General features: G+C 39.7%; 1 protein-coding gene across 1 annotated transcript; it reads right to left on the reverse strand.

Annotated features, from left to right (window-relative positions):
- Nucleotides 1–1,177: 1,177 nt before the first annotated feature.
- LOC146316842 (uncharacterized) lies at nt 1,178–25,868 on the reverse strand. Its single transcript, XM_084733324.1, has 11 exons — nt 25,671–25,868; nt 24,834–24,899; nt 23,517–23,590; nt 23,191–23,394; nt 22,945–22,994; nt 20,368–20,430; nt 19,886–20,055; nt 17,004–17,080; nt 15,798–15,935; nt 6,266–6,430; nt 1,178–2,307 (listed from the first exon to the last, which is right to left on the reverse strand). Coding segments are annotated over exons 2-11 (1,656 nt in total). The 5' UTR covers nt 24,835–24,899; nt 25,671–25,868; the 3' UTR covers nt 1,178–1,593.
- Nucleotides 25,869–26,451: the final 583 nt, after the last annotated feature.

The raw sequence follows: 26,451 nt of genomic DNA on the forward strand, positions 1-26,451 counted from the left end.
GAATGAGTCTACATGAAAATTTGCTCCTCGTAGGAATGCTCATCCAGGCAGGCTGGGGTAGAAAACAAACTATTCTCAAGTGCACAGCTATGGGAGGCATGTACACCAAAGCACACACGCTCACAGGTTTTGATATGTGTAACCCATGTTAGAGAAGTAACAAAATCAGATCACACAATTCACAAAAAACAACAGTGTTACCACTATATTTTGTGCATTTACTCCCACAAGGCCCTTCTCTCCCTTCTGCTCATAATATGGAATAACCATCATTCATAAATGGTAATTTGACAGTTAATCAGACTTTAGTTATAGTTATTCATACCTGTTACCATTCAAATAATATTTATATATGCTTTATAAACCATTTAATTAACCATGAACATTCTTACAAATATCTGGTCCATCTTTGTCTGTAACAGCTTCTTAAAGGTTTACAAGTTGTTTGGTAATAATTAACAACTACTTACTTTTAAATATAAAATGCTATTTTATCAGCTATGATACAGTATATAAATTCTAATAATTATTCTACATTACGCAAACTAATGATATAACAACAAATTATAGAATTACTAATAATTAGAAAACATGACTATTTAATCTTTTGCTAAGAGTGAAATAATTATTAACTAATGTTTAACTATCTGCGACTTATTAATGATGGTTATTAACAGTTACTCATAATACATAAGGATAAAGCACTACAGAAACAAATCCATTTTAACAATTATTTAATCTAGCATTGCGTCTTGCACCATATTTATGCTTCAAGAGGGGCAACGGCTGGATATCCTGTCTTTGGTAATACATATGAATTCATTTTTTTACATTAACATTATTAAAATAAGTGAAAGAACTTTGGAAAAATGTTAATTTCTTGATTCCACTGGGATAATAATCGGTCTTTGTTGCAGAGGCCTGGTAATATCAGAATGCGTCCCCCCCCCCCATAGATGTTATCAGTATCTAACAGCGAGCCAAAGGACAGAGGGAGGTATATCCCTTGTTCTAGGTACCCCTCTGACTAGAGCTACTGTCCCAACACCTCCACTGCTTGTCCCTCTCAAGAGGCAAAGATTAGCATTTTTAACATTTCACAGAACTGTAGAGTCAATGGGCTAAAGTGTCACTGAAGAAGCCTTGGGTGAGGGGACAGAAGAGATCAAACAAGGTATTTGTCTCTTAGTACATCAAGTGATGTGGTAGTACTCGGTTTTATTTAAAAAGATATTTAAAAAAAAAAGTGGTTGCAAAAGTCCCACACAGAGTAAAAATTAATATACCTGCTATTTCTAGATATACATACAGTGGAGCTGAAGGGGATTCCATGCCTGCTGTATAACAGGATGTTTTTGCCTATATATGGTAAAAAAAAAAAAAAAAAACTGCTTACAAAGCTCCTCATTGGTTCTACAGAATATGCATGCATGATTTATGTAAGTGAAGTGAAGTTTTTTTTTCTTTTTAACAAAAGCTAAAATTAGCTCGTCTGACTCTCATTCTCTTAAACTTGGTACCCATTTTGCTTGCCTGGGCAAGGAGCATGGGCAGAATGCACTTTTGGATTTTGTCTTCTCCTAACAACCTCCATTATGGCGGTTCCTTCCCCATCAGAGGTGGGATCTGGGGCGTTGGTGGAGGGGCGGCGAGGATACAGATCCTGGTCCCTTTCTGGGACTGCACCTCGCACCAGGGGCCTTCGACGTGGTCGTAACAGGTTACTCCACAGGCAACCCTTGTCTGACCTTTTGAATATGGCGGTTTAGTAGCGGAGACGATGGTGCTGTTAGCCCTGAGTTCCCAATACCCATCGCCTGGCTTGAGAAAAGGCAGGCTGTCTGGTATCCATCCTGGTCTGGCGTAGGTTATATCCTGCCAAGTCTTGGGATTAGAGAGGAAAGTATTGCTGAATTTTACACCATGTTGGTTGTACAACTGCAGGCGCTTTGAAAAGCACTCTACGGGGTCTTGCTGAGGTACTGGATTATCGGACAGCATCGGTTCAGAGTGGCTGTCTTCTGGTCCATGAGTGGCCACCTTCTCTTGTCTCCCAGGCATACACATTTCTGGGGCAGGGGCGGTGTCCCCTCTATTCTCAGTCTGGTTTCCCTCTCTTTGGTTCCCGGTTGGAACAGTGGCAGAGTCCCCTGTGTTTCCAGGTTGTTTTCTTCCCTCTTCTTCTCCATCAGTGCTAGTGGGGTTGGTGGAATACAGCTGTGGAGAATCCTCTTCAGTCCGGACGCGGGTGGTAGACAATGAGTAGGGGGTGTCATGGTTGGGCCCGTCTCCCCCTCCGGTAACAGTCTAGGGATAAGACAGTACATTAGTGATCTGTGTCCTGGACAGTATCCAAACCAGGTTGGAATTGTGATATTGATCCCGGCAGAGGAGCCAGGTGGGGCGGTGGCGGGGTTCTCCCTCATGAGGGTTTAATCTGTGGTTCCCTTCTCAGGGCATATTGATTTTGTTCTTCCTCCAAGGAGGGTTATAGTCACTAGGGGTTGACTGATTGTTGGCTCAAACATTCAGAATTTTTATGATAATTGGAATGGTTTATTTACTTATTTATTTTCAGACGCCTATAAAATAAATAATTTAAAAACGGTTACTTTGGCTCTTATGCAGCCACCTCTGTCTATCACCACGCTGTAATCTCGCTCATCATTGCGCCCACAGCACTATCTGATTGGTTACACATCACAAGTAGATAATGAAGGATACTGTGCTACAGACTATATACTGTTGGGCAGCTTTTCTATATTAATACATCATTATATTAGTTGATTTATATGCGATATTAATAATCTGAATCTGCATTGTAAGTATTAACTAAAGTAATCAAATAAATATAGTGGAGTAAAGAGTACAATATTAACATCCAAAATGTAGTGGAGTATAAAGTTGCACAGGTTTTCTTTGTTAGATATTCATTTTTAATATGTATTCAAATGTCAGTTATCTATCTCCTTGATCACTAACAATGGGTATTTGCCTTGGAAAAAAAACATATTGGTCATGGAGGTGGAGGGCAATCCCTAATTCCACCTTGTAGTTGTGCTCCAAGGCCTGTTTGTTTGTTTGTTAGTCCCTGAGGAGCCTCGTGTTTTTGGAATATCACTATATGTTGCACGAGGTTTTAAGGCATGTGTCCACGGAGTGTGTCATTTCCATGCTTCCCGTTCACTGTCTATTTAAGCACCCGTACAATACATTCTGCATTTCAAGAGGTGGGGTATCATGGTGGCCACTCCTCATTTGTATAAAGTTGAGGTCCAGGCTTCTTTATGCAAATCAGGGGCGTTCAGAGCAACGCAAAGCCTCTGAAAATCCTCCCAAAAAACTTTTACAACTTTAAGTGCATGGCTTATTTCTCACCTAAAATGTTTTCAGAAACATATTTCGGTGAACTATTTTCATAATGTAAGAGAATTTCTAAATAAGCTGCAAGTGAACATTCGTCCAACTGTGTGCAGCTAGAAGTGTTTGCACAGGTGTAGCCTGTTGTTGCTCAAGCGTCCATTGCTGGGAAGCAGCGCAATCCCTTGCATCCAAAAACGCCCCTGTGGACACGTACCATAAGTCTGGGGCTAGGATGTCTGGTCATGCAAGTCTGATTTCCCAAAACAGGGATTTTTCTGGCTTTTTTATTTTTACAGCTGTGAGTACATGCCATGAATTTCCCAGTTACCCATTTGATATTTGGTCTTGGTGGTGGAGGGTTATCTCCCGCTGGTGGGGGTGCTGATGGGTAATGGAGTGGGTATCTGTTCCTATAGTATCAGTGTGTGTTAAAAAAAGGTCCCTCTCCTCCTTGAGGTTGCCAGTATCTGACAAAGAGACAATAAGCAGGAGATATACCCCTCGTTCTAGGTATCCCTCTGCTTAGGTCTCCCGTCCTAACACCCCCAACTCTACTCCCTCTCTTAAGGGGAAAACATCAGCATTTCTAACATTTTGGAGAATTGTACAGAGAAGAGTCCTTACCAATGTGATGTTGAAGAAGCGTTGGGTGAGGGGATGGAAGAGATCAAAATAGACACGGTATTTGTCTTTCAATAGATCAAGTGATCTACTTGGTTTTATTCACCAAAAAGGTGTAAAGCAGCACGTGTAAAATCTTATACATCATAAAAAATAATATATTTTACTATTAAATCTAACTTTTTTGGCTCATTTTGTTCACCTTACCACTGAGATGGATAGTATGTGTATTAAACCTTTTCTAGTGTTCTCTTGATGTTCTTTTTCACTTTTGGTGCCAGTGAGTCATCTCAACAAGTTTGGGGTTTTTTTTACGTCCACAACCAGCTGATCTGGCCCTCTAAACTGGCCCTACCACCTGGAATAAGTGCCCAAATTCCAGAGAAGGTGGGGCAGAGACTAAGGGGATGAAGTCCCATAGCTACACGCAGAGCCAGAAGGAGAGGGTATAAACCCTTTCTACTGGTCATCAGGGGCAATGTAAGGTCCCTGCCAAATAAAAGGAATATGCTCACTGCACTGACAAAGATCCAGAAGGAATACTGTGAATGCAGCAGTACATGTTTGACTCAGACATGGCTGCATGGACATATTTGGGATGCTAATGCAACCATCCCTGGCTTTCCAGTGATACAAGTGAACAGAGACCAGGTACCAGATTTATAAATGTGATTTAAATCATTTATGAATGACTTTGATGACAATTCTCCAATTTACATTGGATTCATTACTTCCCTGTTAAAATCTTTCTCCTTTGATCCCAAATTGTGAAGCATTTTGTAAAGTTGTCATTGAGTAATTGATCTTCTTTTTGATGTTTAATAATGATGAATGAGATATTAGTGTGATGACGGTTTAAAGTGATGAACTAGTAACACAAGCTGTTCTGATGCTGTTGGAGAACTTCGCTAATGCAAAACTCTCAGTTAAACTGCATCTTTTCCTTTTTGTCAGCCTTGTAATGGCCAATTCTAATGGCAGGTGACAAAAGCTTAAGTATCGATGCAAAAAGATTTTTAAGAGCGTGTTGACATCCATTTATGGATAACGGTGGAAGTGGAAATGAAGCTTGAGCATGTGGGTCTACAGAACCAGCTCAGCTTTATAAATCAGATGAAAATGGATGCATATTTTTATCCTTGCGCAGAGTCGTGAGTCTACACAGTTTTATGCATCTAGCTCCTGCTGTCTTTGTCCCATAGTGGCCTTGTGGCTAGCGCCCAGCATGTGGGAGTGTTGATGCCCATTGAGGCACTTCGCCTTCCGAGCATACACAGAGCAGTACACCTTACGGTTATTACCAGAGAAAAGAAGAGGAAAGAAAGAAGACATATAATAATAATAATAATAATAATAATGATAATAATAATTCTCTTGGAGTAAATTCAGTTGTTCAACAACTGTTAATTATACACACATACACAGGACCCATAGACATGCAGTTAGTGGGAGAGGTATTGGAGTGATGAGGCTGCCACATACATAAGGTCAGGCGCCCCACAGTTACAGGTTCAGTGAGTTGCACGAGGGAACTGCCCAGGAGGTGAACTGGCTCTCCGTGCTCCAGTCCACACACCATACCGCTGTCCGTGTTGGACCTGAACCAGCCCCCTTTGGGTTTGTTGTCTTGTTTAAGATCACCTCAGCAGTGTCCAGGAGATGAACTGGCACCTCACTGTGCAGGCCTTACGGACTGAGCTACTGCAGCCCATGTTATATGTTCCAATGGAAACAGGGCTAAGTCGTGATTCAAACTCCCTGTCCTCAGACCGTTGTTCAGACGATGTCAAATCTAGAACGGTTCCTTAAAAAAAGTAAACACGATTCCACTGCACTCCTACACAATGAGTAATTTCATATAAACTCTCGCATATAACCTATCTGGACAAATATATATATATATATATATATATATATTAAAAACAAGCTATAAAATTCAATACTTCAGAAAACAGTGTTTAAGAGCTTCTACACAAAAGCTGAAGGGGTTTCCACGCTTGCTGTATAACAGAGTGTTTTTGCCTAAAAATGGTTAAAAACTCAATACAAAGCTCCTCATGGATTATACTGACTATGAAAGCATGATTTATGTGAGTAGCGTGAAGTTCCTGGTTTTTGAGCAAAGCTAAAATTAGAGCATGTTTTTTCAGTTCATCAGTCTCTTAAGGTTGGTCCACCGGCAGAATGCACCCTTGGGCCTGACCCTGTCCTAACACTTATTTAAAAAAAAAAAAAAGATTTGAAAACTCGGTCACTTTTTGTGACTTGTGGCTTCTAATACCTCATCCAGCTCCTTCACAAAGTGCTTAAGGGAATCTAGGCACCGCTGTTTGATCTCAGACAGGTTTGCATCCAGGGGAGCCTGCAGCAGATTTTCCAAACTGGGCTCCTTGTCCACCAGCATCTTCACCACTGTGCGAAATGTCTCACAGTCCTGCCTGTAATGCTGCACAAAGCAAAACAAAAACAGAACAATGACGTCAGGAATGTCAATATTCATAATGGTACAATGAAGTACATAGTGTACAAAAACAAAGCCCAACTTTTTTGCATTAAAGTGCATGACACATTCTAGGTATGTCCTTGAGGCAATCAGTGTTTATTGGTCATTTTGACAGTATAAATGTAAGGGTTTGTCAAACATTTGATTTAATTACAGTGGAAAAGAAGAATTTTGCATTTCTCATCTGGTCAGCATCAAAACTATATGCTAGTCAATCAACTTGGAAGTGACCCTTTAGTTTTAAACTGGAATGGTGCTTTTTTCAAAGGCCATCTCTGGTATTCTGAATCTCTTCAAAGACAAATCTTTGGCTAAATGGCAGCAAATGGTTTTATTTTATGATTCAGAAGAGGAAACAGTGCTTGCTTGTTCACGTTTAGCAATATGGATTTTTCACATTTGAAGGTACAACAGTGTATTCTATCAATGCTAAATCTGAGTAAGCTGGTAGAAATTGCTGCACAGGGAGCGCACGCATGTTTTCTGCAGGTTTCAACAAGTTATATTTAAGACTTTTTAAGATGGTTTTAAGAGGCAAAAAGTCAGAAGGAAAGTCCCAGGATTAGTTTAAGCGTAAACTAATTTATTTCTGCCATAAATCCAAATGCCGTCTGGAGGTCTCTTACCAAAGTTGCAGAAGTTCATATTGTTAGTGAAGGCATTTAAAACTTTTCAAGTGAGACCAAAGTTAATCTAACTATATAGAAGTTACAAAAATGTTACCTTCGTAATTCAATCAATTTGTAAGATAAAAGTCTTATTTAAGACATTTTAAGGCCTAAACGTGATTGGATTATAGACGTTTTGAGGACCCATGGAAACACTGGTCTTTGTTTAGTTTAGTTCATTCGACAAAGGATCAAATCAATACCAGCATATACGACATTGTCAGGGATAACACGATTAAGTCTAAGACTGATCCCTGATGTTCCAGCAAACTGTCTTCGCCACAACAAGATGGAGCTAGTCATTCAGTGTCCATGATGTGAGATGCACAAACACACCACATCAGAAGATGCCATCTAACAGCCATTGTTTGACCTTTTTCTGACAGGCTTGTGGGCTCTGCACCTCCTTGATTACAAGAGTTACAGTTCACACAGCCCTCTTGGAACTGGGGTTGTGCAACACAGATCTCATATTGTGCTTGAATTTGTTGGCATTTTATGCACATAAAACATTTTTATACACACAGAATAAACAGTATATTAAATTGACTACTACTACTATTGATATTATTTATCAGCCCACTGAGCAAAAACTTTGAAGTGACCTCACAAACAGTGACCTCTGTCTGACAGCTCTTTGAATTCCACAGACCAGTGCTTACACTGATGCCTAACTGTGAACTTAATGAACCCCGTTGTGGTAAATTGGTGTATTCAACGAAACAGGTGTGTGAATGTGTGTATGCGAGCCTAGTCAAGTGCACGTCCGCCCATAACAAAAGGGACACGAGGTGCCAGAGTATGTTGCCGGTGCTGTGGCATTCTTTCACACCACACTGTAACGAGCTCTCACGTCCCTCTCAGATTTTACTGCTGAACCAAAACGGCTGTTAAGTTCTTTATTAGAGTCCCAGGTGCAAGCTCACAACATCTTTATCACCTGGGGAGCAAAGAGGCTAAATGTGGGGCCCTGCGCTGAAGCCTAAAGGTTTAGGGCAACACCAAGGAGCAGTTTGGGACATCAGGGTCCTCCGGGGTTGAGTTAATGCAGCCCAGATCACTTCTCCCCTCAAATTAGCGTCACTGGGACAGACATAAGGCTTTTCTGTGGCTTAAAACAACCACTCACTTGGCCACTACAAGCAAGAAATCAAATCCAATTACTAGTTGAGATTAGATACATGTCTACTTACAAAGAAGACTATTATATGCAGCCACAGAGGACATATTTAGCATGTCTCTATGAAACATCTATTTTTTACAGATAATAAAGCTTCATATCTTATCATCAGCTAATGAGTCATTCATTTAGTATTTATTTTAAGTCTGTTAAATTGTAAATGAGGAAGTATTTCCTGGTAAAAAAAATGAATAAAAGCTCCTCCTGGACACAATGAAACACCAACACAAAACTTAAATAGAAGTGGTGAGAAAATGTAAAAGCAATAAAAGCCACAATAAAATCTTAGGAATGAAAAAAGGGGGGGCACTCCTGTAGCTCAGTTGGTAGAGCATGCATCCTGTGTGCGGCCACAGGTTTGACTCCTGCCTGTGACCCTTCACTTTCCTGTCTGCTCCTCAGCTATCTTGTCAAATAAAGGCAAAAAGCCCCAAAATTAACCCAAAAAAAGAAAACAAAAAACTTCATAATAAATAGACGTCTCAGGTATTCACTTTATCAGACCAAACACTCAATCTTTGCATCAATTTTACTGAATTGTCAGGAGGTATGACCTACTTTAATCAGACGGTTGCAGCTTCCTTAGAGAACCTGTATATCTGTGTCATGTTCAGAACGTGTAACCATTTTAGGAATGTGGGCTGCGCAGACCTTACGTGTAGAACAAAATCAGCAGACAGAATCTCATCAAACATTAACTGCCTGTTAAATGCAATAAAACACAAACCATCAGCTTTGGTAACTTTTAAGAAGAAAAATGCGACCTGTCAACTTAAATCAGTGTCCAGTCTTGAGCAGAATGTGAGGTTAACCGGTTAAACGGCCATATTCCAAGGTTCTGTCAGTTATGGGGAAATTTAAAACCACAACTGCTGTTTCTTTGCCTAGACACACATTGCATAATGTGTATCTAGGCTAACTCATGATCGTGTATCCATCAACTCGTATAGTGATCACAAGAGCTTTTGTAAATTCATTTTATCACTCACTGTCACATCCCTGAACTGCGCTTAATGAAAATTTAAAAGTTTTGAAAAAAAAAAGTGTGTGCAATATGTGATTTATTGCGGTAATATGAGTGTCACTACCGAGAAAGGAAAGAAAATCCAGTGTCGGGTTGTGAGTCTACAAGGAATTTGCCAGAGTCAGTATCAAGATGATTTTTTTCCATCAAATTCTGGGAGGGAGCTCGGCTGGGCGTTGCTTTGAACACACCAGAAAAGGTCAAAGAAACAAAAATAAAATGGCATTCAGCTTGAAACAATAAGGATTGAAACAATTTGTCACATGGGAACAACTGATGGCGTTTTCAAGCAAAGAAAGGTCCCATGTTTACAAAAACAAAACACTGAAAGAGAGGCTATTTAGAGTACCTGCTGGCGAGAAAAAAAAAATCCAGGTACATGATTCGTTTTGTGTGTGCCTCCATCCTATTAAATACTGAAAAATGCCTTGTCACTCAATACCAAATTTTGACACCTAAGGAGTAAACCTCATCAGCACCTGTGAGCCAGTAAACATGCAACAGGCTTGTACTAAGATCTAATGCTGGTAATTCACTGCCTGATGCTACACATCATAGAGGCATGCAGGAAAACCACCAAGTTTACATGTGGTATTAAGAGTTGTTATTTTCAATTTCAAACAACCACCACTGCTGATGAAAATCTATCTGACATGACTCGGGCAGGAATCATGGTCATGGACAAGGTAATATTAAAGTATTATTCACATTACGTTTAGTCACATGCACCAACTTGTTCCTTACTCTCTGACATATCTGGACCTACCCATCCTCTGTTTTTTTTTTTTTTTTAAGTTACAGCAACACCTAGCAGGAAACACACCATTACTTAGAATAAATTACAGATTTCTCTGCATTTGAACATTGCTGGAAACATTTGGGATAATGCAAGTGCAAAGGTCAACAAAATGAGTAACATATGTCTAGTGTTGTTTGATATTTTAATACAGAAATGTCACATATTATAGATTTAAAAGGAGTTTTATAAAAACTGGTATTAAAAAGTATTGTTCAGGAAGCTGTTTCTGGACATTTCTGAATGACACCCACCCCTGTGTGTGTCACACTAGGACCACTGTAGGCTAAATAAGGTCATGTAAAATTATACAATTACACACACACAGATTGGTGGGAGGAAATGAAGGGTCTCCATTCTCTGCTGTACCTGCTAATTACAATGATGTCAAAAAACTACAATGCCTCCAGCCAAAAGATCACTTCAGCTCTTCTTCACGGCTTTTCGAAGTTTCATTTCTCTCCATCTTTGCCCCTGATAATTCCCTTGCTGAACTAGCTTGAGCATGTTCAGATAGTTGCTGCACACCTATCTGCTCATTCCCGCATCCCTAACCCACATTCTCCGCCACAGCACATGAATCTGCTCCAGTTACAGGGAAAAACTTTATCAAATGTTACGGTGGTGTAAAATAACTATTATGACTATGAATATTATAGCAATACATGTTATTATCGCTGTATCACAACCTGCATTGTACACACACACACACACACACACACACATACACAGAATGGCAAGTCACATAAACCTCAACAGAAATATCCCAGACTGTGGGAGATGTTTGGACTCAGGCTGATGATTTAATGTCTGCAGATCATGTCAAGCGAATTCGCGGCCTTGGATAATGATAGTCTTCAGCCCCGACCACAAGGAAGTGAGAGACGCACGACACGTGTGGCCAAGCTAAGCTCAGGGTCAACTTCACTCAACAACACAGGTCTCCTCCCGCCTACAAACTGTATGAGTTCTTCTCAGGCTGTCCTGAAACTTTTTATATCATCTAAAATCAACATTACACAACTTAGATTTCAACACCGCTACAGCTCAAGTGCAGATTTCTCCTTTGCTAAACATTTTCACTAAGTGAGCATTATTTCAAACAGGCAAAAAGATTGGTTCCAGGTTTGAAGATGTGAGAGGAAACATGGGCTAAATGAGACACAAACATGTGGTGCATGTCCCACAAACCAGCACCCCCTCTAATCACTTCGGGCTGATTATGTTTGCCATCTTTCAAAACAAAACCTTCCTAAGCTTTTCATAATCTGCAGCCTTTGTTGACAGTGATTACATTCTCACTTCATTATATCCCATACACACCGTTTTGCACACTTGAAAGCTTCAGAACAGGCTGGGGAAGGGGTTGGAAAAAGTGGCCTTATAATGAACCCTGAACTGAAATTAAGAGATTTCCTTTGATGGCACCGGAGCTGAGAAGGCTGTGAGCTATCATGTGCTTATGTGCACATGACTACGCATATAAATGTATAAAACAGCAGTTCACCCCAAAATCAAAAATATATATTATTCCTCTTACTCACACCCGATAAAAGACTTGACTTTGACTTGGCATTCATGACTTGAGCTTGACTTTTTTTTTTTATATAAATATAAAATATTTGCATTTTTCTTGGCAGACCAGCAGCAGCCAATACATGACACAAGGATCATGGAGGGGGTAGAGCAAAAATAATAACATTTGGACTGAAGTTTTATGTTGTTAAAGATGGTAGTAAGAAAAGAACAGTGGGGTGCAGTGTAATGACACACACCTAAGACAGAAGTGTTAATAGGCAAATAAGAAATGGTGTGACCCTCCTGAAGGGGAGCCAGGGAATCAGGCTTAAATATTGTGATGTAAATTTATTGTCGTACTTCTGTTTTCACGGACTTTCAGAGCTACAGAGCCACATGAGAATTTCAGAGCCCCACTCTCCATTGTTTTTCATTTAGATGACTTGTTACTGATTGCCAAGAAATGTCAAATATCACTAATATTTATAAGACAGCAGGCTGCAACTGTTTTCATTAATGTTGAAAATTTAACTTTTCATGACTACTGTCTTCGATTTAAATGTGGAAACTGTGGAAGAATTTTGTTTGATTTGACATGTGACTTGCTCGACCTGAGCAATGACTTGACTTGCTTGAGACTTAAAGGTTAAAGACTTGAGACTTGCACATGTAAATCTTACTCCTTCTGGTCCAGTTACATCTGAGAGAAGGCAGGCATCTCTCTCCATTTTGATTTTGGGGTGAACTGTTCCTTTTAAGTACTGAACAATCGTGGGGTGACTTCAAACAACTAAAAAAACTGCTCCCATGTTCCTTGAACAAACAGGAAGGGTGATTTTGACCTGAGCGTGCTCTGTGTGTTGTGAGAAAAGGCTGCGGGGAGGTTCTGCGTAAGTTCCCTCCCTGGAGTGGGAGCCATGAGCTGATCTTTGAGCCTGATACTGAGGGGCCACACAGGACGGGCTGGAGCCCCAAGAGAAACGCCAACACTAGGGGCCTTAAGGAGGAGCCTTAAAAAAGTGGGCTTCTGCCCAAATCGGATGTTTGTGGAGGTCCAAATTGTGAACATGCCGACAGGACTGTGCACTGGGATACCAGGCGGGGGTTGGGAGGTTGAGGGGTTTGAGTGAGATTATACATAAGGCACTCACATGGACGTTTAGTGAGGCTCTGTTCAAATGAGCACTGATGCAGGCAGGGGTCCTGCATAATAAGGGAAGCAGGGTAATGACTTGAGGGCTGGTACACATTAGGGGATATTAAAAGAGCCATTTTAATCACTCAAGCTGCAAACCGGACCTCTGGATGGAGGGGCTAATAGTTGAAATGGATATGTTTCATTTGTGCTGATTGAGATGATGAATGGACTCTCAAAATCACTCCCAGGCACTTAGCTGCATTTTGAATGGATATTTTCTGAGCTGTTGTTGTTTTTTTACATGCTCAGATTTGTCCTGTGGTCACTTCCAAGAATGATAAATTGCTCCATTTGTCATCTGTTGTATCACAAAAAAAGAGAATGAGGTATTGTGCTGAAAGTTTACAAAACAACTGCATGATGGTTGTTACGCCTGTAATGACATAATTTAACATTTTGAAACATCTCATGACAAGCAGTCTCATAAACAGGGATGTTTACTGTGTCATTGACTGTGTTTGAGTTTCTGATTTCATGTAAAGCCCTGAAACACCCAAAGAAAATATGCATTACAACAAGCTCTTGGACAAAAAACAATGAGCTATGCTGGTGTGACAAATCCATTTGCGACTAATCTGGCCCCGTTCTAACATGGTTGTACACAGCATTGCTGATCAGAAATAAAGCCGCCACAATAACTGCCCTGATAACTGATTAATCATTTCAGTCATTTTCAAGCAAAATTGAAAAACATTTGCTGGTCCAAGCTTCTCAAATGCAAGTATGTTCTGCTTTTTGTCATTTATGACAGTAAATGCAGAGTATTTGTGTTTTGGACTGTTGGTGGAGCAAAAGAATCAATGTTAAGGTGATCCAGAAACTGTGATGAGCATTTTTAACACTTTATATATTAAAATATTAGTTGATTAATCATGAAAATACTCAGCAGATTAACAGGTAAAGAGGGCAGCCATTTGTTGCAGGCTTAACCAGAAGAATAGCCCATTTAGTAAAGGCAAAAAAGGGATGGAGTAGCTAATTTTGGTGTGTGTGACGCACACGTTTTACACTAACTGCTGCGGATTGGAGCCACTCATTCAAACCACTTTAAGGAAGTCTGACATCCAGCTCTGCCCACTACCTGATCTGCTCAGTTTGGCAACCCACAGCAGTGATGGATCAGAGTGTGTTTGACTGAGCCTGCGGCAGATGTTACAGTAAAGACACAGCAGAGGTTTCTACCTCTCACCACGTCTGTAGAAGCAGTTGGAAATGGCAGGGTAAGCATGTGTGTGCTAATGCCAAGAGACGTACCACACTGTGGGTGGGCCGCCTGCATCCTGCAGGGCAATTCCTGCCCTGCTTTAACGGGAACAGATAAGTGGCACTGTAGTGCAGAGCGATGAAGGGGAGGGAAAGAAGTACAACTCCAAATAGCAGGCCACAAGAGGCATCACAACCTGGGGTGCTAAGGACTTTTCTGCTGACTTATCCTCCTTCTCGCCACCAAAAAAATGTTTCTCAAATACAGTGTCTCTTAAATATTACGTGTGGCAAGCCAAGGCACATTTATACACCTTTTACATCATTGCCTTGACTCTCAGCCAAATCATAAAACCTGTGTAAAAGTGGTGTCTGGATACTTGACACGGTAAAGCCCACACAATAAGCTGAGGCCAGTAGAAACCTTTGTTTAGGGGCTACATTGTAGTGTACCGAATATTTTGACATGAACAAAAAATAAACAAAGTTCTTCAGTATGCATGTTATGATTTGAATGGATGCAGCACATCAATAAAAGTCAGAATTAATCGTCTTGGCAGTCGATATATACCTATGTTCATGTTACAGGAAATTTAAAGCATCATACAGTTTGAACCGCCTTTTAAATCACAATATTTCTGTATTCATGTTGTCATTTTCTTACAGACCTGACACCAGTGCTACTGCAATTTTTGAACCATTAGGATGGTTGTGTAATAGCTAAATTCTGATCCTAAGATGAGAAAGGATTTTTCACTAAATGCAGTTAGAAAACAGGTTCCAGTAAGGTTAGGGATGCACCGACGCCATGTTTTAAAATTATGGTTCTATTCTGTGATGTCTATTGTCACACTGTCTCTAAAGTCTGCACCTTGATCTGTATTAACCCTACAAGAAACTTTAAAGAAAACCGACACCAATACTGGATATCGGTCTGATATTCTGCTCATGTACCCATACTCATAAAATGACTACGATACCGCCACACCTGATACCACTAGGAGTAGTAGCTCCTTCAACACAATTTGATAAAACATCTAAAAAACCAACACAATGGAGCTCAAGGAGTTTGAAAATGTTAGCAGCGGGAAACAGAAACAGCAGTTTCTTACATTTAGAAAGTGAGGAACATCTGATGAAAATAAAACATGTTTTTAAAGTAATTGTGAGAACTGTAATGACATTATTAAACACACATATTGGACCCAAAGTACTAAAACAGGGGTGCCAGTGCATCCCTCCGAAATGTCATCCTAAACTGAGATACGACAGAATTTCTAACTTAGGAAGTTTCTGCTCCGTGACTTGTGTCCATGTTGTGTGTAAAATTGACTCAGGGATATTAAGGTTTGTCAGGTCTGTTGTATAAAAGTCAAGAATAAATAAATGCCTTGATTAAAGAATGCCAATGAGGTGAGACAAGTTGCCCTTTCTCTTGCCTGAAACTAGACAATAAAGCAGATTGCTGCTTTATTATGAAGACAATGTCACTTAATGTCAAAAGTTTGTAATGGAAACCAGCAACTGATTTTTTTTCTTCTAAAGAAAATAAGATTTTCGAACTTAGTAATAGCCGATGTCTGGTTAAGATGAAGCTTTTTGCAGTATATTAGAGGTTCACATCCAACAAAGACAATTGAGACAAGATGTGTTATGGCAAAAGCAACACAGACTTAAGAGAAATCACAGAAGTTGGGTCGTTTCGTGGAGCAAATCTTACTACCTTCTCAATTTCCAGAGCCTTGGCTTTAATAGCCTCCGACCGGCGAGCCTTGAAGTCTTCTTCTGGTGTCGGCTTTGGCTCCACGCTGGCAGCCACCACCACCTCCTCCGTCTCCACTACAGATGCAGGAGTTTTTTCCTGGCAGGCCAAAGGTTAAGGGGTTAGAGCTGAGGTCACCAGGTTTAGAAGCTGGTTCTGATTTCAAAGTGTTTCAAATAGAGACAACTCTGCTCTCTTACGGGCGTCGAGTTCTTGTTTGCGTACATGTGTCACTATGCACGTCAACAGTAAACAGAAATAAGGTATCATATACAGAACATGTCTCTGATTAAAGGATCCTTACAACCAAAGATCACAGTAAAGGCCAAATGACACAAATAGATCAGTCAGTTATACTCACAGTTAAAGGAAACAAAATCCAAATGCCAGCAAATCAAAGAACATGATTTTCCTGTTACTTTACAGTGTCAGCGCAGGTTTTGCCTGTTTTTGGAAAACACTGAAAAAACCCACACAAACTGAAGTCTACTTGGATGGGTGCTGGATCAAGACACATATCAAAATGCTGAAACAAACAGATCCACACAAGGAGAAGCTCTTGTTACACGGTTTTATTTACACATAAGTCACCAATGATTCTGACGACCCTCTGTGTATACCAGAGGTCTGAGGTAGAGCCTCATTTACGCATGAATAAATCCTTGTAACAGGAACTTCTCGATGTACAGATTGGTTTGTCTGTATTTATTCAAAATAATGCAATTGATGAATTCAAGAACACTGTTTAAAACCTCTTCTTTTTCATTAATTCAAGGACAATCTGAGACCTGAGAGAGTTTGCTGCCAGAAAGTATTCAATTCATCATCTATGTTCATTACAATAATAACAATTATTGCAATAACGTAAACCTGTGGTTGTGTGATTATTTCATGTCCTTGCAGTAAATTAGTGCAAGTCATACTTTGTAACACCTCTGCACAATCAGGTCATGGTTTCTGGAAAGAGACACTGTTGTTGTTATGTTTTTTAAATGCATTGTTTTGGCTCTTATATATTCGAGAAAAAGCAGACATGTCTACAGTCGATCTCTGCAAAACCTGATTTTGAAATTAACAAGTACTGTAGATGTTACTGCATTTTACCTAATTTGCAACATGTTTCTTGCAAGAGCAACACTGGTTGACAAGATTAAATGATGGTTTTACCTTTGAGGACACTGAGCTTGGAGGAGTCTCCTCCACGGCGCTGCTGGGAGTTTGGCTCGTCTGCACATTAGACTTATCTGTGGAGAGAGTGTCAGGACAGACAGAAAGAGCAGTGAGCAAACAAGCAGATCATCGTCCTCTGATAATTACAGTAAATAAAAAGTTTTGACTGAGGGGAATCCAGTTTAAAAAAATCTAAAGGATACATGAGGGCGACCACAGCAATATTTCATTTAATTTTGCTCTGTATTAAAATAAACCCTGGGGAAGCATCCTGGTGGGTCAGCGGTCTGGGACACATGCCACGTTAACTGCAGCATCTTGGGTCAAATCTCGATAGAGATGCATGTTGTATTTTATTTCTCTCTCTCTTTACACATTCCTTGGCTCTCTCCACTGATAGTGTTCATACATACAACATAAAAAAACTTTAAAAATACCCTGCAGAACAATTACTTTCTACTGTGCAACATCAAACAATCAGTCACCTATCACTGCGAACAGCTGTGAAGCCAAAGCATTATGCTGCGGCTGAAAAAAGTATAAATCACTGTTTTTCTAAATACTCCCTCGTTGGATCCTCCCACACAATAGTGGTCGGGGAGTTCAGCTGTGCCTAAATTGAAATATTGTCCTCTGCTGGCTCCAATGTGTCTAGATAAAAAAACAAATATGGCCAAGTTGTTTGTTTTAACTGAAGGAATCTCCCATAGTGATTAGAGCGAGCCAAGGTAAAACCTCCATCTTAATTCCAGTCCCTCAGCGGGGCTGTGGAGTCCCCAGGTGGCGTTCTTCCCAGGATGCAACAGAGTTTGGACCATATGTACTGTTTTACAGACATACTATACAGTACACACTGTGCAACAGTGGTACATTAGAGGTATGCTTAAAACAAACTAGCGAATATGACGTGTCGTTTGATCGTGACTGAAGGCGAAAGTGTTTATAGCTGTTCTGAATGGCCACATTTGAAGTGATGAAAGGCAGAATGGCTCTCATCTCTGGACAGCTAGCAAACTGCTGTGTTGACTGATTGTTGGTTTCTAAAAGTTACAAATCTTGTTGGATGCAACCACCCAAATTATAATGTCAGATAAGTGTAGGTAGGGGCGCTTGGATAGCTCAGTTGGTAGAGCGTGCGCCCCGTGTACGGAGGCTGTGATACCTCTGCAGTGGCCGTGGGTTCGACTCCAGCCCACGGCCCTTTGCTGCGTGTCATTCCCCCACTCTCTCGCCCCATTTCCTGTCATGTCTTCAGCTGTCCTGTCAGTAAAGGCATAAAATGCCCCAAAAAAATATTTAAAAAAGAAAAGTGTAGGTAGAGATGGTTCTAGATGCCGTGTTAAAAAAGAATAATAAAAGTCATTCTTCCAAACTTTGACTGATGCTGAAACTAACATAAAGACCCATGTCCACTTTGCCTGTGATAAAGCAATATGAGGGTAGCGGAGACATCTGATTATTGAGATGCTCAATTTATACACACAGACTTTAAAGTAACCTATTTACTACAATACATGTCAACATGTGTTGGCTGGTTCCAGAGGCACAATTATACAAAGTCTGACATTTTCTCTCCGTAACACTCAACGTTATAAGAGCCAGTTTTCATAAATGGAGTTCAGTCCACTAAGGTCCCAAAGAGGCCTTCAACTGGTTTCCTACTGCCGGTTCACCAAAAGCACACACCAAGACTTGCAGGCAGTGAGCCCACGTAGCAGGAGCCACTGTGTCTCGTGCCATTATTTGTAAAAAGCTTCTGTGTGCATGACAAAGCCTAGTATACCCTATCACCAAAATCCTATTTTTGTGTAATTTGCTGTGTTGGTCTAATTAGTATCCCATCTGGGAGTGGAGGTGGGAGGTACAACTTTTTTCTCACAGTTTTATTGCGTCTTCAAAGGCTGGTACAATGTGGAGCTAGGCTTTCAACACATTAATGTGTTTGTGCATCTAAGAAATCAAAGGACTGGAGAAATTATTGCCCACACTGCTTTGCCTCAGAGTAATAATATTAAATGTCAGGCAACAAGATTTTTTAAAAAAGTGAATCCATAAATTTCATTAGTGCCACATTGTTAATTAAAGTTGTAAAACCGGTAAAAGTCACAAAAGAAAGCATGTAAAATGACAGACCCAAAGTGATTCTGAAGACATCGTTAAGCATGAACTACTTTCTCACTGAAGAAAAGGTCAGGTTCTGAATCCAAAGCCAAACCACCCCAATAAACCAAGGGTATCCTTTTTCCCAGCCTCTAAAAGCGTGTGTGGTATAAGTGTAATTAACATCTTAACGTGTTTCAGCACACCCTGACCCTTCACATTACACACCACCTCTGAAAACAGATGCTTCACCTGGAATGGTTTAATACCTTTAGACATTCTAATTATACGTACGCCTCTGTAAAAATGGGAAAATGATCTCTGATTGTTGTCGTTACAGAGGTTATAACAGCTGCAAAGACAAACGTTGCATTAGATATAGGTAAATTCACAACTTCGCTGTAGCACTCCCATTATCTATGCTTCTTCAGGTTTTGCGTGCTGTGGCCAATCACAGAGTCTCAGGTAGCTCGGAGTGGCGCTGTGTTATTGGAAGTCATACAATCCCCTCGGGCAGCAGGTCATCTATAAAAGCAACGGAATAATGGAGTCTGACCTTTCTCTACCTCTTTCAAAGTGTTATAACAGACAGTATATTTAGTTTCAGTTTTGATTGAAATTTTAAACAGCAACACCAGAATAAGATGATTTAATGATTGCTAAAATACCTGAGCTGTTCTCCTGCAAACACAACAGAGAACAGCCAAATATCTGCCATGTGAATTTATTTAACCCTTGTAACTGAGATGTTCGAGATCCTCAGCAAACTTAACATTTACGTTTTTTCTGGGTCTGCTCGTGGGCGTGGCCTTTGTCCTTGTCAGGGGAGAAGCTCCTGCTGCTGGTGTTCGATCCAGAGCGGACTGGTGGCTGGGCCTCCTTCCTCACAGGAGAGCGGTCCCGTTTGACCGCAACAGGTGGAGAGCTCCTGTAGTCCTTGCGGTCATCTCTACGAACATGTGCAAAAAAGTGTTGTGGATATTGGTGACAAAAAAAAAAATTAAGCTTCAGATAAATAATGTCCATAAATATCTGCAGAAGATAGCTTCAGGTGGAAACAACGTTTATGCATTTAAAACAAGGGATATAATATTATCCAAGGGAATTTTTATTACTATCTTAAAACTTAAATGTATAATTCTCCTGAGGGAGGTTCACCTGAAAAATAAGTCTTTTAAATATGTCTTCTTCAACTTTCCTAGTTAGTGACATTTTCAAAGAGAAAGGCCAAGTCAAAAAGTATTTTTTGTCTGGCACTGACCTTTGAGGAGGGCCTGATCCTCGACCTCTGCTGCGGTAATGAGGACGAGCTCTGCTTCTGCTCCTGAAAAACATTTTTAAAAAAATACAGACAAATCAATGACTGTCAACCACTGCTTGGTAAAGAAAGCCCTGGGCAAAACATGATAAACAAATCAAGAGCATGGTTAAGTATAAATTCAAAATGTATCATTTTCATCATTACTGGTTCAAGAAGAAAAAGCGTTGGGTATCCATCAGATGGGTAATGGAAACAGAATAAATAGGAGACAAAACCACAAAGACTTCAGACTTCAGACTCAGTGGGGCACTGTGGCACGCCGATCAATTTGTGGAACGGAAGCAATCTTCGTCTTTGGCACAAGCAACAGTTGGCTGACAGTTGGACCAATTTTGGTCTTGTTTCACTGCTATCTGTTTTCAATTGTAGGCAGAGCCACAGCTAAGCCGAAATCTGGAGCTTAAGTCACAAAGCTCCGTCACCAAATCTGCCATTCAATCGTGTTACGTAATGGCCCTGTGTGAGAATGTATCGAATCGAAGACATGACAAGCCCAACACAAGTACTGAACCTACACTTTTGTTAACTGCACCTCGTTTTTACAGTTTTCCAGACTCAAAGCTTGTGTCAGAACAACAACCTTTTAGGCCCAGAGGCATATATGACCCAAAGGCACCTGGTTGTCATGACCTCTGCCTGAACTCAGGCTGCATCTCAAACAAAGAGCAGGTCTAAGAAGGCCTCAAACTTTTACGACCCTTGGTCTGTTTGAAGTAGCCAAGACTCCAGCCTGAACTGAATTTGCCAACGCTGAACTGCCATGGACTCAGGACACAACTAACATCAAAAGGCTATGGATTGATAAAAAGTTGTGTGCCTTATTTTGGAGAAAACCAAAAAAATCTGTAGGGAGCAAATCAAGCATTTATCAGCTATACTCCTCAGACTAAGAAATGACCAGAACAATGCAATAATTTGCTGAATCATGGCAGCTAAAAATAAATAAGGGTCCAAAAACAAACTAATAATAAAGTTTGCTTTCTTTGATAACTACATAAAGACCTGGTCTGTTTAAAATAACAACACTTCAATTACTGGATGGATTTCAAAAGGCAGCTTAGTAAAAGAAAAAAAGGCATAGTTGTATGGTAGCTTTTGACAATTCAATAAGAAGCTGAATCCAGCAGTCAACTCATTTTATAACTTGAGGATAAAACCTCCACAAGGGAAAAAAAAAGATTCAAGTTTGTCACCCAGATGCCACTGTAGAACTTTATTTTAGGTACTGCTTGTCCTTATCTCCCACCTCATATGCTTGATTTATTGTTGTAGGGATTTTCTGAGTAGCTGCTGAAGCTAGGCCATTACTCCCCATGAGTTTGAGCCTTCCTTGGGCTTACAGAACACCTTGTGCTCAGACTGAGAATCATTTTACATTTGCCCCCTTGTCAACATGCAACTGTGGCACCTTGAGCAAAATAAGGATCCTACAGACAGACTTCTTGTCTTGTTGTCTGGCAGACAGGATGAGGGGAGAGGCAATCAGCTGCTTCTTGAAACTTTCCTCAATCCAAAATTAAAAATTTGTCAAGTCTTAAAACAACATCCAGGTGCCCACATGTACAGTAAAGCAGTTTTTGTTATAATCGCTCCTCCTGTTAGTACTGAAAGATCCCTTCCTAATGTGGTTCCAATCAAGTGAAAAGTAATGAGGGTTAAAATCCACACACAGTACCTATGGTACTGGTTTGCAGTTTGAGTTTAAAATGCTTTTTAATAATAAGCAAGTCTTCACACATTTAAATAATTTGACCAACATGCACCTAACTTTGTATACAGAACTAAACAAACAGACATTTTAGGCTAATTTGAAACTTGAAAATATCTCATAAATTTTAATTTAACACAGAAAACACAAAAAGAGACATGAGACACACACTGCTCAGAATATCTGAGATGTGTGTGGGTGTTTGACTGAAGAAGGAGTGGTCCAGCTGTTTTTCCTCTCAGGGTGGGGGTTCTTTGGCTGAGTGAGTAGACACTAGTGCCCTTTGTCCCCGTCTCCAGCCTGGTACGACTCCTGGAAAGGGGAGCCCGGGCCTGTAAACTGTTGGTATGCTTAAGTGACCACGGGGAGAACGGCGTCTGTTAGCTGCTCTGTGTGGGGTTAAACTCATGAGCTTATCTTCAGAGCAGTGCGGTCGCAGATAATTGAAATATGCATCCTAAATATACTGTATTTTCTAAAGCTATGTTTTGCTGTCAAGGCATTTGCCAAAGCAAACATATGTAATAATAGATGTTATATTCTTTCTTAGTGGATGGAAGTAAAAAAATGTAAAAAACAAATTTAAGGGGATTTTACTGTTATGAACTTGGTTAAGCTATTAATTTCAATTATATTACATGTAAAGAAAGCCAAACACCATGGGGGTTATTAAATTTTCATCAAGCTACTAATGTTACTTTTCAAAAGGCTAAACTCTGCCTCCACCTAGTGGTCAACTTGATGCATTACAGAAAGACGCAGCGAAACATCTGACCAGATCAGAATGTGACAAAAAAAACATGAATTACCTTGAACCTAACTGGTGCCTCAAATCCTCTCTGCCGTAGTATGAAGCCTCCTGAAAAAACATCAAAACCACAGTTACAACAAACGTAAAGGCTCCCTGTGGATTTCATGTTATGATTTGATCTGCTACAATGAGCAGACTATTCAACACTGAAACAGAAACTCTGATCTGGCTGTAGTCATAGAATTTTTTCTTATACTTGACTCTGACTTCAGTTTCTAAACTATGCGTGCCAAGCTTGTCTTACATTTCGTGGTGCTGAGGAGTTTCTGTGATAATTGGCATAGTTGGGTTCGTCATCATAGTATCGATGATCAGTAGGTTGGTAAAGGCTGTCGCTGTGGTAATGTCGAGGACCACCATACTGGTCTTCATGAAAGCCTCGGTCATATTCCATCTCTGGCATATGGCTCCTCTTTTCGATAATATTGACAACTCGATGGACTGTCACCTGAAATGACACAACATCATTATTTTACATGTCAATCTGTTACCCTTTGCAAAGATTTGGGTTAAGAACAACTCAGCATAGTAAATTACATACTTTTCAGGCTGGTCATTATCTTCCCTTACCTCTCTTCCATCCACTCCATGGAAGTGGTCTTCATATAACTCTCGAATTGAGGTTGGACCACGTCGATATGCCACTACAGAAAAAAAAATATATATATATGTTTAGTCGAGTAAATACTGTTCTATACATAATCAAAAGAAGTAATACTTAAGTACTTATTGAAAAATAATATAGTATAAATAAAGTAAAAATTGACTTCAGGTAAGTAGATTTCTGACCCACTTCCTCAACTGGGCAAGTGGGAAAAAAAAAAAGACATTTATGTTGAACCCGGTTGGAGTCACAATCTCTCACAGTGAATCTTTGACTATGACACTACCACACATTATCTGAGTTCCTCAGACAGTGGGGCAACAAAGACAGGTCTTACTCTGTTACCAGGCTGTGAGCACCCTGCATAAGACCACTGAGGAGTTGACAGGGGGTGGGAGGTAGAAGCTGTTGGATCATCATCTCTCCTGCTGTCTTTTAGGTTTGCAAAGCCAACTCAAGCAATTCTCTTCACTCATAGTGTTATAGCAGTCTAGTTAGCATGTACCTGGGACAGACATCATTTCAAATAGGCTCCTCAATAGATGATTGACAGTTTTCTCCTTTGCTTATACGTTGACATGATCCTACCTCTTATGTCTGCTTAGACAAATGCATCACTCACTGTCCCATCAGTGGTATTTTTTTTGCCCATTGTCAAACTGAAAAAAACTCTGCAGCAGTTCTTGAGAGCTGTAAAATTTCTCCTCAACTATAGTACCCATCATTTTTATTTCTTGAATAAATATGTGGTGAACAGCAGGCTATGTCATCACAGAATTGTGTTCTATGATCGATGACATTTATGTAAATACTTCAAATTAAGAATGTACGTTCAGTACTTTTTTCAGTATTTTTTTACTCGTATTTAAATGAGGTCTCCTGTAGTTTTTGGACTGGAGAGCAGCTAAAATTGGGAAAATCCTATTCCACCAACCTAGAAGAAATAACGATGAAGGAGCAGGAGACTGCAGAGACAGATGATAATGATTGTATCCTCCTCTACAGTAGCAAATGTGCACTATTTTAATAATGTTTTAATCATTTCAGTCATTTATCAAACAACAAAGTGAAAACATTTGCTGGTTCCATCTCTTTGTGAGGATTTCTTGCCTTTCTTTGTTTTTTATAATAAATGAAGAGTCTTTGGTGATCATGACATCTTGGTGTCTTTGGTGATCTTTAATTGGTCATTACAATAACTGTTCATTGCAGCCATACACAGGGTGAAGCACTACAATGGTTGAACTCTGAATGAAAAATGATAATACATTTTTTTCACTTACTGTTGAAGGCTTGATTTTGGTTCACTGTCTGGTATGCTCAAGATGTCTCTGTAGAGCACGACAAACCTGTAAGAAGGAAAACATTATAATCATGTCATGTGCTACTTCAGTAGACTTTCTTTTCCTTGTCCTCTCTTCAATACACATTTGGAAAAACATATGAGAGTAATAATGAGAAATGTCTATGTCTTACAACAGAATTAGTTATGAAATTCTCTCAATAATAGAACAGCAAATAATATCTGTTCCTGTAACAAAACTGACCATACACGGTCAAGCCATATACTAGATTTATCTGACTCAGCTTAAGCTTATTTACCCCAAGCCACTTTGGACACATACTGAAACACAGAGGAAAAAAGACACACACACACACACACACACACAAACTCTGACCTGAGTTCAACAAATTTTCTACAACATCATCAGATTTCCCACCCAGAACTCTGACATAAGCTTTTGTTATTCACATAGCCCTAATGGACAAGACGGTCACGTTTTTGACATGCTTAGACAACGCAATTCATCGATATGAGTCTCTCTGTCAAACACTTTATTGACTTTAAAGAACTGTAGTTTGCATACATTCAACTAACGAGTCAACTAGCATAACAAGGTGGCGCTGCTTTCCCTTGTTTTGAGATAAGACAAAACTTGAATTTTTAACTGAAAATAAGCAAAGTGCGTTATCGGTTTATCTTAAGATAACCGACTTTGCGTTTTGCTGCCATGTATAATGTTTTAAGTGGATGAGAAACCTCCAGGCATTGTTGTTAACAAACCTAGCTAGCTAAGTAGCATCATAGCAAAAGAGAAAGTCGTACGAAACTCACTCACCAATGATGATGTCAATTCTCCTGATCACGAATTGCGTTTTATATATTTATCATATTGTTGAAGGATATTAATACTGAAATTAAAGCTAAGTGCAAGATAAAACAAAACAATCCATGCTACCAGCTAGCCACAGCACCACACCACCAGTTTTCATATTTGCTTCTTCTTCGCTGGAGAACGTCAACAAACAACGCGCTACCGCCCTCTGGTGGCGACTGATGGTAATGTACAAACATTTTACTTAAATAAAAGCAGCTATAACTTAATTCAGTTAAAAGTAAAAGTATTGAAACTTAATTAGCAAAGTTCTCGTTAGGCAATAGAATGAATCGGTGTTATATTTCTGACAGTATTATACATCATGTTGTATTTTAAGCAGCATTTTACTGTTGGAGCTCATCAATTGATTCTGACCAATTTATATATTGTAGGAAATTTAATCAATGGCATAGATTAGTATCATAGTTTCTAAATTCACCATAGGTTATCAGTGCAAAATCCTGCATCTAAGTATGCCTGTAAAAAATAGATTCAAAAGTAAAATATTTACTGTTGAAATGTGAAAATAAATAAATAAAAAGTGTGATAAATAACGCGAACACAAAGAAACACCAGTATCATGCATTCAAGTGCACGTTTTGTTTTGAATTATTTACTGCAACTTCATTATTTCTTCATGTCGTTTGTGATTACTTGTCTCAATGCACTCAGTAGTTTTGCTTTATGTGTGGTGAATATAGTACCTTTTATTGTTTTTCACAGGCTTCTTGTAGGTTTAAGT

Source organism: Lutjanus erythropterus, chromosome 13 (assembly GCF_056507025.1).
Source record: "Lutjanus erythropterus isolate fLutEry1 chromosome 13, fLutEry1.hap2, whole genome shotgun sequence".
NCBI classification, from domain to species: Eukaryota; Metazoa; Chordata; class Actinopteri; order Lutjaniformes; family Lutjanidae; genus Lutjanus; species Lutjanus erythropterus.

Bases quoted from the DNA above. Each gene is read 5' to 3' on its own strand.
- LOC146316842 (XM_084733324.1), bottom strand. The intron at 22,995-23,190 runs GTAAGACAAGCT...ATGTTTTTTCAG, and splicing joins ACTCCTCAGCACCACGAAAT to GAGGCTTCATACTACGGCAG. The intron at 20,056-20,367 runs GTCAGTGCCAGA...ACATGTTCGTAG, and splicing joins GGATCAGGCCCTCCTCAAAG to AGATGACCGCAAGGACTACA.